This window comes from Trachurus japonicus, chromosome 24 (genome assembly GCF_045865225.1).
Source record: "Trachurus japonicus isolate A0001 chromosome 24, Traja_1.0".
In the NCBI taxonomy this organism is placed as follows: Eukaryota; Metazoa; Chordata; class Actinopteri; order Carangiformes; family Carangidae; genus Trachurus; species Trachurus japonicus.
Window position 1 is genome coordinate 16738628 of NC_140930.1, and position 13271 is coordinate 16751898.

Sequence of the window (13271 nt, forward strand, 5' to 3'; positions counted from 1 at the left end):
TCTTTTTTTCCCCACACCTAGAACTAACATTAAGTTTGATATAAATTAACAGCTACAGATAGGACGATAATAAATGTCAATCAATAATCCAAGTAGGGGGGGTAGAATTTCTCATTTAATCTAATGTTTATTGGCATTAGCCTATTAAAAAAAAACTTGTAGGCCAATTTTTGTACATTAAACTAGGCTATAATATCAACAATAGCCAATTACAACATTAAAATGTTAATTAGCCTACAAATGAATGTATTGAAATTAATAGTGTGATATATTTAATGATAGCTATAAAGTAACCTATCACTCAAACCTACATTTTATTAACTGCGTAGGTGTGTTTTTGCTTAGTTTTCACGAGGCACTACATTGGTATCTGATAAATAAATAAAAAAAGTTTTTGACAGACAGGAAGGGAAGGAACACATTTGCGGTAATTTTAAACATGTGCAAATGTGGCACACTAGTCACACTCTCTTATTTTATTGCAAGATTAGTCAACTGCAGCTTTGAAGTGCTGATAATAAATGTGTCCCATTACAGGGTGGAAAATAACCCTTTATCATTTTTTGAAGGAATTCCTCATTCACCCATGATGTGAATTAAAGACACAACCTACAGTTGTTCCATTAACAAGTATAAATCAACTGTCATGCTTAATGAAATCCATACTTGTTATGACATCAGCGTACAAGATTGGCAAATCGGTGCTTGAGGTCACCTCAGACTACAGCCCCATGGACCCTTTAATAACACACAATGTTCCCTATTTACCGACTCCTGAAGCCCTCCCATATCCTGAGTAATGCTGAGTCCTGGTGTGAAATGCACAGGTCATGAGAAAATCCTGGACTAAGAAAGAGTGAGACATTTTTAACAGCAGATTACTGGGTGTTGTACAACATTCTTTCTAAACTGTGATGTGAGGTTTTGTCTCACATTTATGGAATCTGTGCAAAAAATAATAATAATAATAATAGCCCATTGTTTCTTGTTTAAAGCAGAAGTAAGCGGAATGTTTGTATTAATATAAGTCTTAAATAGTTATATCTTCTGACAGCAATCACTTATAGAGTGTTTGGTCCGAAACACGGGTCTGTCAGTCACTCTCTGCTGTAAGCCGAGGAGAAAACTTTCCTTGTATCCTACAACCTTTATCCAATGAGGAGAGAGAACGGCAAAAAGGGGCGGTCCTCTCTGTGTGTGCAGCCAAGGGATGCGCGTGAATGTGGTGACGTAGGGACGAGGGCGGGGACTGCTAACTCCATCAGCTGACAAGAAGTTAGCCAAAACGACCGGACCGCTTACTTCTGCTTTAATATTAAAACCTATGAAGAATTTTAATATTGAGACTAATGCACTTCAGCTTCATAAATGCAGTATAAGCCTATTCTAATGGTTTATCTTACTGTAATGCTACACATTCAGACATTAATCTTTGCATGTGTAGAAGACCAGTTCCAGGAGTGCACAAACTGTGATTAACAGCTAAAGTTAAATTCATGGTAAAACTGCACTACAGAGGCCAATGAGCCTCAAAGGTATACGAAAGCTGTGTTGCAATTAAAATAATATCAATTCTCACTGGAACAAACTGTGATCAATCAAACATTCGTTGCTGCAGGTGTTTACACAAAAATGTGATTTGTATCTCCAGTTTCCTTGTTAGTAAGGTCATGTTGCCAACAAAAATAAGATATAAATGAAAAGCCAAACTAAAAATTAAAAAAGAAATGACTTTTTTGTTACCACCCTCAGGTTGATGTCCATCAGGGGGGCTACAACAGCAGCATCCTAATGACGCTCAGTCACGCATCTGGAGGTTACTGGAAGCCAAGATAAAGACATAATGGAAATAGTGTTGTAAGAACTTTAATGATTAAGAACAAGTCCTGGCAACTGAATAAATACAACAGGATGTACTTAGTTCCAGCCCCACTACCTAAATCTAAGACTCACAGCTCTGACAAAGAGACAGAGGAGACACACTGGAGGATCAGAGGCCAAAGAAATAAAAACCCTTGAATTTGGGGGGGGGGGGGGGGGGGGGGGGCATTTAGTGTATTCCAAGTTTGAATGCAGTGGAAGCACATCAAACTAAATATGCAACTGCAGCTGTAGCTGTTGTTTTCTGTGACTAAGTAATTATTCACTTTCCCTATCAGCCTTGGTCCTCTGCTGAGCCAGCAGCACTGTGGCACTGTTTGTACTGAGACCCAAGAAAGACACGAAAACCGTAAGACTGGACAAGGCCAGCTGGTAGGATGCTAAAAATGCACACATAAAATTCACATTATAAATCAATACATAGAGGGCTGCACAGTGGTGGGGTTTAAAGAAAAAACATTTAACTGCTGAATCAATTTACAGTTTGAGTCAGTATTCTTAAAAATGTTGCCTCTCAAAAAGATCCACACACTTTTATTCATTGACCGAGGTCTGTGACTCTGCCTGTGATTTGCCTCTAAGGAATGTCTGAGGATGTTTGTGTCTAATTATGTGTTTTTTGGGGGGAGAAACAGAGGAAAAGAGAGTAAAATGTCTCACATTTAATAATTAGATACAGATGCAGTAGAAGCAGATACAGATGCAGATGCAGAGAAAGAAAGTATATTCAGCAGACGCTCCACCCTAATCCCCCCTCCTCTATGACAAACTTGTTCATGCATGTGAATGAAAATGCTTGATCATATTTCTTCTCAGTTCAGTCTGGTAAAACAAGAGGTTCTGGATGAGTAACTCTTGTACAAGTTGGATGCAAAACAATCTAAGTCCAGCAGAAAGACCAGACATGAGTATATCTGATAGGCATGGGACACATTGAACGAGTTCTTTTCCAAAACGCTATAAATCCATTTTAATAGTTTTCCAGAAAATTACATTTTTTACCTAGACCCACCCATTTTGTTAATATTTAATTTATCCTGTTAAAATGATTGTTGGCTCAGTCTGGACATGTTGAACAATGATTATTAAATCAAACAACAATATTGTTGATTAAAAACTCAAAGTTTATTTTATTTTTTCTCAAAACGCTATAAATCCACATTTAAAAAAACAAAAATTGATGGTTTCTGTCTTGAAAAACCAACCAACATGACATGAGAACATCACTGAGGTGCTGCGTGTCTCTCTCTCTCTCTGTGTGTGTGTGTGTGTGTGCGTGTGTGTGTGTGTGCGCGCGTGTGTGTGTGTGTGTGTGTGCGCGCACGTCGGGGGGAGGGAGGGGGGCGGTAATGATGTCTGTCTCTTTACATGTTAAACAAAGAGAACTATGGACTATGGAAGTTTTAATAGTCAAAATACAGACGCTATCATGATGTGAGCACATGTTGCTGTAAACAAAAATACGTCTTTGCTGTAAAAAAAAAAAAAAAAAAATCGATCGTTGATACGGAGGACACGCGGCGTTACGGGGGGGGGGGGGGGATGCGGGGGCGGGGGGGGTATACTTAACGGCACAGTGTCCACCACATAAACAGATACAGTAATTAACACAGAACCCAGAAACTACTGAATGAAATGACTGAAAACAGACCTGGGTTCAGAGCACCGCCATGTTGGACTGCATGGAGCTGCTCATAGAATTCGGAGGAGATGTCGCGTTTTGGCTAAAAATAGACTTGGCGCTTATCGCGGTTTGGAGGAGAACTGCATCTTGCGGTGCCTTTTAAACAGGGAAATGTAGCGATTTGACGTGATACGTTGATGGAGCAGTGTAATAGGCTCAGTACACAGCAAAATGGCGTGACGAACTCATTTTTTTAAAATTTGGCGTTTATCGCGTTTTGGAAAAGAGCTCTTATATGATTTAGCCCTACAGATAAATGAGTTATTTTTATTGTGGGTTATTGTATTTTCCTCAATGGATCACGATAGCTATGTCACACATTTAGCTGTTATTTTTGCACTATAATTGTCTATTTGACTGGGCTGATTCTCTGTCTGGACCATGAATCTGGTCTGCTACAGTGTTAGGAAAGAAAGAGTGTATGCAGTTTTGCAATAGAGTTTTATGTTAATCAATTCTCCTGGCTCTCTGTTGCATCAAACATACATGTCAGATGACGCTATTGTATTTGTTGAACTTTGAACACGAGGAGTGAAGAAATATTACCTCTTAGAAAGACAAAACTGTAAAGAACCAAGTTTCTAGGCTCCTTTAAGATCACAAGAAAGTAGTAGAAGAAAAGAAAAGCCAATGTTACGCAAAGAATGGTTTCATGGTATTTACTGCAATTAAGTTCTTCTGGTGGCATAAACTTAATCCTGGAAAAATGTGCCAAATTGACTGAAAGAAAAAAAAACTTTAAATGGCAGCTTTTCATTTCTGGTCATGACCTAGTCTCGAAACCTTTTATTATACTGTTCGCACAACAGCTTCATCTGGGCCAAAACTGTTAACATATTTCCTTGAAATGAAACTACATGGAATTAGTTAACAGTGCTGAGAGACGGAGAACAAAGTCATTGCGTTCTCTCCAGCCTCCAACTTTAACTGTGCACATCTCCAACACACTATAAAACCCTCTGCTCTTTGCAAGACGAGCACTCAGTCTCCAAAGGTCAGAATTAGAATTTTCCTCAATTATTGTGTGAGGAAATAAAACATTTGATACTGCAGCTATTATTATTACGTAATTATAAGTGGAGTTAAACATGTTGCATTGTGAGATTGTTGGCAGAGAGCATTAGAATTTTTGGAGACACTATTTAGCGGGTACCTTTAAACAAAATGGCAGTACAGTACAGTAACAGTAAGTGTATTGCATTATATTGCTCCAGACCGTGAGGCATTCAGCTATGTATGTTAGAGATCAGGCCTGGTGAACATCCAAATGACCATGGGGCAAGCTTTCATTTCATTTCACTGGCTTTGGCTTTGTAAGGCACTTTGAATCTATCATTCATATGAGTTATGTTTACTGTAAAGAAAATAAAAAACACGAGTGGTTTTTAAAAAAAAAAAAAAAATCTGCCATCACTGCGGACAACATGTGACAATTAGCTGCTAGCTGAGAAAATATGATGTTCTCACATGTGCCGACATTAGCAGATGTGAGTGAAGGTGTCACTACTAGTGTTGACACAAGAGTGGTCAACAGTTTTCGGAATGGTATTGATTAAGGCTTAAATAAAAAATAAATTGTTGTCCAAGGAATATATATTCCCTAGGACAAGTACAAATGTGATAGTTATGAAATCCAGGCCAATGTCTTGTGGAGCTGATCCAAAAGGATAATCACTGATTCCAGTTCCAGGCTCATGTTCACTTTATGGTTTAAGATGTAGGAATTCATTACTATGTATAATAATTCAAGACTTTAGATTTTGCTTTGTTTCTTCAAGTATGGCTCTCATTACTTTCAGAGTCTGGTTCTGAATTGTAATGTCACTGGTTTTTAACCATGGTGTGTTGCAATTTCTTTTTTTAATCACTTCAATATGAATGGCAAAATAAATGGATGGATTGGTGGCATTCCCAAAGAGATTCCGCTTGTGTTTTTGCTCGTTACCCATCAAAATTTATATATCAATGAATGTGGGATTATCTTATTAAAATCGAAAATCGAAAACGAAATAATGGATCTGTTTTGAGTCGAGAAGGATTATCTGGGCCTGACTACACCAGACTTTCTGACTGCATTCAGATAAATGTCAAAGATGTTGTCGTCATTAGGTTTGACCATTGTTACACTTTTTCTGACCTTTATTTGTTTGTATTACAAACCTGCTGTTTTGCCAAAGTGTCAACTGGCTATTTTGATAGCTTGGGGCCACTGGAAACAGGCTACACTAGACATACAGCACTGATGCACAATGAAAGACAACTGGGAGGGAAGCAAAACAGTTAAAAAACCAAAACAATGAGCTGTAAGATGATGCTTTGTGGATGTGAAGAATACTGCATACTGATGATTCTCTTTGGGTTTGTCATGATGAGTAACATCTTTTCACATTACATACAGTATAGTCTTTTGATGCATTGTGAATATATAAATATTGTTTGGAGCAGCTCTCAATATCTGCACCATACTCGTTTACAGTTCATGTTGGTTTCAAATAAGAAATTAGGTTAGAAATGAGAAAAACACAAACGCAGTTGTTTTCGGAAATACAGTAAGGTGATAAATAGACATTAACACACTAAATGAGTGGGAGGTGACGGTGACCTTGTATTCCTGGATATTAGCCCTGCATGTATAATCACCAATTATCAGTCTTTTTACATAACACTCAAACAATAACTGCAAGTAAAAGATGCCTGCAGCAATTACATCTGATAATTTGCGAGCCATTTTTAATTGAGTTAGAGGCCGGATGGTAATTATTGTGAATGACTCAATAAAAACACAATTAGCAAATGATGCAGTCTCGCATAATAGTGTAGAATATGTTTTTCCAACTAACGGCATAAGTTAAGAATTAAATTAAAGTGACAGGGCTCATGGGAGAAAGTGACTAATGATGTCAGTGTTCATGTTTTCCCTGCTCCCCTTGATCTCTCCCTTCAGTCTGCTCCCTTTTCTTTCTCAATTCATCACAGGCAGAAAAGACAGAATTCTTTTGGAACAATCTGTAAAAGCTATATTGACGTTAACTCTGAATTTGATGTGGCACATGTATTAGCAAACAGTCCCCTACAGATCCAGTAAACAAAAAGTAACATATGAATGAAAATCCAATACCCACTCTTTTACTGTAACTCCGTTTTGGGTCTCCACCCAGTCATCATAGATAGATAGATAGATAGATAGATAGATAGATAGATAGATAGATAGATAGATAGATAGATAGATAGATAGATAGATAGATAGATAGATAGATAGATAGATAGATAGATAGATAGATAGATAGATAGATAGATAGATATGTTTGTCATATATTCATTGCAACAAACTTGTGTAGTACTTCCAAGCAATGTTTTATGTAAAGTAAGAGCCAAATATTTATGTCCTGGAATATTATTGATTTGAATTTCGAAAAAATGCCTCCAGATTTGAATTAATAAATTAAAGCCTCTTAACCTTGTCATCCTTGTGTGGAACCATTAATCATAGTGACGCCTTCTGCATGCCTCTGTGTAGCTCTTGATTTCTAAATCTGAGGATTTATCTCAATTTATTATGAGTCATTTGAAGCAAAAATTGAGGGTAAAGTACAAGTAAACACTCCTTAATCCCCAAATGAGTTGGTCAGACTGATCTTAGGAAAGCAAATCAAAAGAAAACATGCAGCTGAATAAATGTAATCAACTCAAAAAATAACAGATGTGGTATGATAATTATGCACAATCACAGAAAAAATATGAGTCCACTTCATTAGACTGGAGTAGCACCAATAAAAGGGCCCTCGGGTCATTGTTTCTTCTCAGTCAGCTGTCAGCAGAGGTAACAAGCAGAAAGAAAACACAACTGTCTTGTTTTTGATGTTGGATGATTGCGGTTACAAATACAGTGTGTGGTGTGAGCTCTTCAAATAGTGATTAAAAGTATAAGGACTTGAATCTGATTCAGTCTTGTTGGGTAATTAAACCAAAGGCATGCAATTTATTCTGATAACGTTCACACAGTGCATTCTAGTGCTGCCCTCTGCCTTTTGGACATGTAAACCTGGTGATCTGGTAACTTGAAGGTTCAGTTTGTTCACAGATGTTTCAGATTCTAGTTCAACAAATGTTTTCAATTATACAAGGAAGCAGAGAACAGGGAGTCAGTTGTTACCTCCTTATTTTTGTGATGGGATTTGCATTTTTTTTCCCTTTAATTTCCATCCATTGCATTCAAACCTTGATCTTGCAGCTATTGTAAGCCAAGAACATTTCAACATACATACTGAATACTGTTGTGCCAGTGTTGTTGGAGGATTTTCTAGTTTGGAGTCAGTATTATAAAAACATTTGTACAAGTTGGTGTAAATTCATGCATATGCTTTAAATGCACTGTTCACACACATGTGTCTATGTCTTGAGAAAGAACATGAGCAAAGCATATTTTAAAACCCATTAAAAGAAAACACAAATGACAATGTCACCCAGTCGATCATTCACTGTCATTCATCTCTACAACAATGGTCTTGTTTGGTTTCAGGAGCAGCATTGCCTCTAGGGGGAAACTAGAAAGGACTTTGCTGTGGAAAACCCCTTAGTTGAAGCTGTGGTCAGAAAATTGCCAAATGTAATCACTCACTCACTCAGCAACACTTAGTGGATAGTGTGTGGAAATGCTCTGTAGGGCAGAGCTGTGCTGAAATGAAGCAGAACGTTTTCCCTGTGGCTGCAACTTTCCTCTGTTTTCTCTTTTTTACTTTGGTTTATTATCATCACCCTTAACAATTTTATTACACACGTGTCACACATCTGTTTGATCAGTTAATCCCTGCTTGCATCACCATGTGATACCGCACCAGCTGCTTATAACAGATGTGCACATACGAAATTAGACATGCACGGCATCATTATCACTGATGATTTAAACGCCTTTTATAAATATTTGTGTACTTTGTCAAACCACTTATGTAAATACATAGATGAAAGGAAGCCACTATGATCTAATACTTTGACATTCAGTGAAAGTAGTAGTGCTGGTGTTGCAGTAGACTGGAGAGCTATTGAGTTATTACAATATAATTCAATGTTTTATGATCTCATCTGATTGAAGCACATCCAGAAACAGGCTCAAATGGGTTCATTGTGGCTGGCTAAACACATGCAGTGTAGGATTTAGTATGCAGACACTTGAATATATTGTAGAGGCACAATGCACATTATACAATACAAAACCAATCCAACTTCCCTTCCCTTTGTTGTTGATTATTTTAACAATCATGTAGGAATGTTGGAATCTATCCATGTTTGTGTCATGTAAGTGCTCGTGCTGTTGCCTTGACCCAATACATTTTGGTATTGCTAGATCATAACCTTAGATCAAAGGAGGCTCCCGCACAATCTTAACTTGCATTGTTTTAATAAAAGCACAACGTTTCGGTCCCTTGGACCTCCATCAGGTTTTCATGCCAGACATACCAGGCGAGTGGGCTATTTTTGCAAATAATGTAAATAATATATTTTATGTCATAGTTTGAGTCTTGACCCCCCCCCCCCCCCCCCACCCCCCCCCCACCCCCAAACCCCAAGAACTAAAAAAACAAACAAAAAAAACACAGCTATAACACAGCTATATCACATTTTAAGTTAAACTTAAACTAGGGAAATTTATTTTCCGTTTTTTATTTTCCCCTCTATATTTGGTCATATCAAGTTTTCTATACATTCACATGACACTACCACAGCATACATATTCTTAAAGCGCAAGTTGTTTTGGGAAAAAAATGATGTAAAATACTTGATTGCATAATAACTTTATAATGTAGGCTACAAGATGCATTTCAGCCCTCTGGTACTGTTATTAGGCTATAAGCTGTGTTTCAATCTCCTGGCAAAGGTTTCTGCCCATCCACTTTAATGCATGCCCACCCACCAGCTAATTTCTGGCTGCTGTGCAGGAGCCTTTGATTGACCGCGATGGTCTTCTCCTATACGCACCTGTCTGCCTTTGTAGGTGTGCATAAGTTTTTAGTGGTTTAGATCATAAGACAAACAACTACTGGTTGATAACCCTGTTGAATGTGTGGGCTTGAGGGTGTTTTATGAGTGTTTTAAGCATAAAACTTTTAGGATCCAATAAAGCCTCAAAATAGACACAGTTTAAAACTATTCCACATTCACCTTGCACATGTTTTTACAGGATTGGCGGTCTCCAGTCATATACAGCTACTGCAGTGAAATGCAAATTGCAAAAAACACATCAAATGCCTTTCCTTCCTTTTTTTTTTTAGAGTTGTGCAAGACTGTCTTTGATGGCTTTGTCTGAGGCTTGAATATATGATGAAATATGATGAATATAGGCTGGAGTAAACATTCATTGCGCAACTTTTAGCACTGTAATGAGCGCTGCGCCTATTTGATGAGTCAGTCTCTCTGTTGAAATGAGGCGACAAAAGGATTTTAGTGTTATTAGTAAAGACAGAAAACCAGTTTTCTCAGTAGGACATAATGTAAGATTTTGTCCAGTATTGTGCAACCAGGATAAAAGAACAAAGACCTCACTTCCACCAGGACAAGAGGGGAGGAAAATATGCAACAGTGTCAGCTTTCACTGTTCTCACTTGTGATGGTATCAGGTGTACTTTGAACGGGCTTGTGTTTGGTTAAAACTAGCCTCGCACAGGATGGGTGGGGTAATGTGATGTGTGTTTGAACAGACAAGGTGAAATCTGTTGTGATACGTGCTCGGGCAAAGAACGGGCTTGAATGGAATCTTCTACCTCCAACACTTGAGAGGCTGTACACTGAAGGATTTACTGCTCTGATTTGGAAAAACCACAATGGAGTCGGCCAGTGACACCAGCAAAATCCTGGAGAAGGGTCCTGAGTACCTTCGGAAACAAATGGAACTGGAGAGTGAGACGAAAGGAGGCATGAGTGCAGTGGAGAGGCTCGCTGCAAGCAAACTCAAATATGTCAAAAGCCAGCAGGTGGTCAACACCACTCAGGAGCCAGTGATCAGTCTTGGATCCTCTTCTATGAGCAGCACAGTTTCCTCCAACCCAAGCTCGAACCGTGGTGGGAATTTTGTTACGGGGAATAACTCGACAGAGGCAACAGGTGGTGCACAAACCTGCTCACCAGGACAGGTACGTCGATCCAGCTCCAAGAAACGACCAGACTCTCTCATGCTTTACAGACAGAAATGTGAGTTACTGAGAGGTTCGGCAAATGACAGGAAGCACCACATAACACGTAGGTTGCTGCTTAACCCTGTGAATAAAAATGTTCCGTTACTCGAGGCAGCAGATAAGGAATGTGGGTCTGAAGGCAGCTGGGAAAAAATCACCACACCTGAGGGAACGGCAAAGGAATGTAGCCCACATGTATCTCCCTCCCAGTCAGAGAGGAGGAGGAATGGAGTGGCAGAACGGCACATGGTTGAAAGCAGGAATTGTGGGACAAAGGCGACAAGCGGTCTTCTAGCTGTGCCTGAGTTTGAGAGGAGATCTGGCAAAGGAGTCAGTCGCTCTCACTCTGACATCAGCTCCAGGTACTCCAAAAACTTTGCAGACTTTGATGCTTTTTTCAAGTACTGTGGGCTCGGAGGCGAGGTCATCGAGTCGTTGGGGAAGGAGAACTTCTCAGCACGTTCAGATGAAATTGCGATAAACATCCGCAGCGTCAGTGTGTCCACTTCAGACGATGGCTTCTCCAGGTGCAGTGGGGACAGTGACGGCTTACTGGAGGCAAAGTTACAGAAAAAGATACGTCAGGAGACGTCAGTCATTGAACGCAACGCACGGATTATCAAATGGCTGTACAGCTGTAAAAATGCAAAAGAGACTGGGAAGAAGTTACGAGACCTCGACTGAGATGATTTTGTTTATCTTGCAGAAGACTATGCTGACACATTTTATCCATTTATCACATTTTCGTGCACACGATACATCAAAACACTACCTGACAGAGATGGAACTCTGTGTATTTATCTGATCCATGACTCACTCAGACCCTTCAAAGCCAGCTGCTAGATATCATTCCTGGCTTTTGGTTGTGGAAAGCAATGACTTTTGCCCTTACTTCTCTGCTGCTCCACTGCACTGTACTGTATGTGTTCTCAGCTGTAGCGCATATGTGCATGCATGTGTGGGCTACATGTATTTGTGTGTGTGACTAAATGTTTGTGTACTTGCGCCTTTGCCCAAACAATATGTGTGTGCAAATGTCAGCTGACAAAACCGAAAGCTAATGAAGAACCAGAGTGTTTGCTCCTGTTTAGACTTGCAGAGAGCTGTTGTACTGGGGCTCACGAAAGTGCACAATGAGGGCCTCACAACAACGCACAGACACAAACATGTTATTTTCACAACAATTTTCATGGCGAAAATGTTCAGTTTTAGATTAGTGCCAACCAGTGCGTTCTCCACACAGGTCAGAATACAGTTCAGTGTGAGTGGTCTTGGGTGGTGGCGGTGTGGTTCTGGATTTGATTCCCAGGCCTGGAGCCTTTCTGGGTGGAGTCTGCATGTTCTCCATGTGCCTGTATGGTTTTCTGTCCAGGTACTCTGGCTTCCTCCCACAGTCCAAAGACATGAACAATTGGTGGACTGGGGTACCGGTATCTAAATTGCCGATACGTGTGAATGTAAGTGTGTGTGTGTTGTTCGTCTCCATATTGGCCCTGTCATAGACTGACAACCTGTCCAGGGGAACCCCACCCTAACCCCTAACCCTAACCCTATCAATAGTGCTTAAAGCAGAAGTAAGCGATCCGGTCGTTTTGGCTAACTTCTTGTCAGCCGATGGCGTTAGCCATCTATTGGTCCTCGTCCCTACGTCACCACTTTCACGCGCATCCCTTGGCTGCACACACAGCCCTTCATGCCGTTCTCTCTCCTCATTGGATAAAGGTTGAAGGATACAAGGAAAGTTTTCTCCTCGGCTCAGAGCAGAGCAGAATGACTGACAGACCTGTGTTTCAGACCAAACACTCTATGTAAGTGATTGCCGTCGGAAGATATAACTATTTAAGACTTATATTAACACAAAAATTCAGCTTACTTCTGCTTTAATAAATTGATTTGAGATCAGATTCTCTGTAAATAATACTCATAATGGATTAATGGTTTTTTCCTGATCTGTAAAGAATTACTAAACTATTTATCATCCACTAACATCCAAGTCGTTAGCCTATAGATGCAAACTGAACTGAACTCTTTCATAAAGGGCATGTTCATGAGCAAGACTTCAAAGTGCCTTTAAATAACCAATTACGTAACCTGACTTTTAAGTTCATAATGTAATGAGTGTACTCTTCAGGTGAATACTGTACATTCCATTACACTGACACGCACACGCGCGCACACACACACACACACACACACACAGCTTCATCTTGAATGTGCCCCTTGCAGTAACAGACTAGTGTTTCTTATTGACTGTAAATGAATTGGTTAAATCTGGTAAATTTAACTGACTAACAAAGTAAAAAGCTTGAAGGATGCTGGATGTTTTTCCACCAGTTGCTCCTCGAGTCCTGTGAGAGAGGAATGTATGTAATAATCTGATGGGCTTATGTCCAGTGACCCATTGTAACTGTATCTCCATTTCCCACCCTATCCCTGCCTGCTTTGTCTCTTCACCACCTTCTCTCTCTCTTCTCTGTCTTTAAGCCAACTTGCTTCAAAGCTGAGAGGGTGTAGCATGAGTTGAGGGGTTGGGGGCAGCT

The 13271-nt window shown here is 39.6% G+C and overlaps 1 protein-coding gene across 1 annotated transcript; it reads left to right on the forward strand.

Annotated features, from left to right (window-relative positions):
* Positions 1–10082: 10082 nt before the first annotated feature.
* Positions 10083–12293, forward strand: fam110c (family with sequence similarity 110 member C). The gene has a single exon (XM_085771169.1). It carries the CDS (start codon positions 10381–10383, stop codon positions 11413–11415), a length of 1035 nt encoding a protein of 344 aa, XP_085627295.1. The 5' UTR covers positions 10083–10380; the 3' UTR covers positions 11416–12293.
* Positions 12294–13271: the final 978 nt, after the last annotated feature.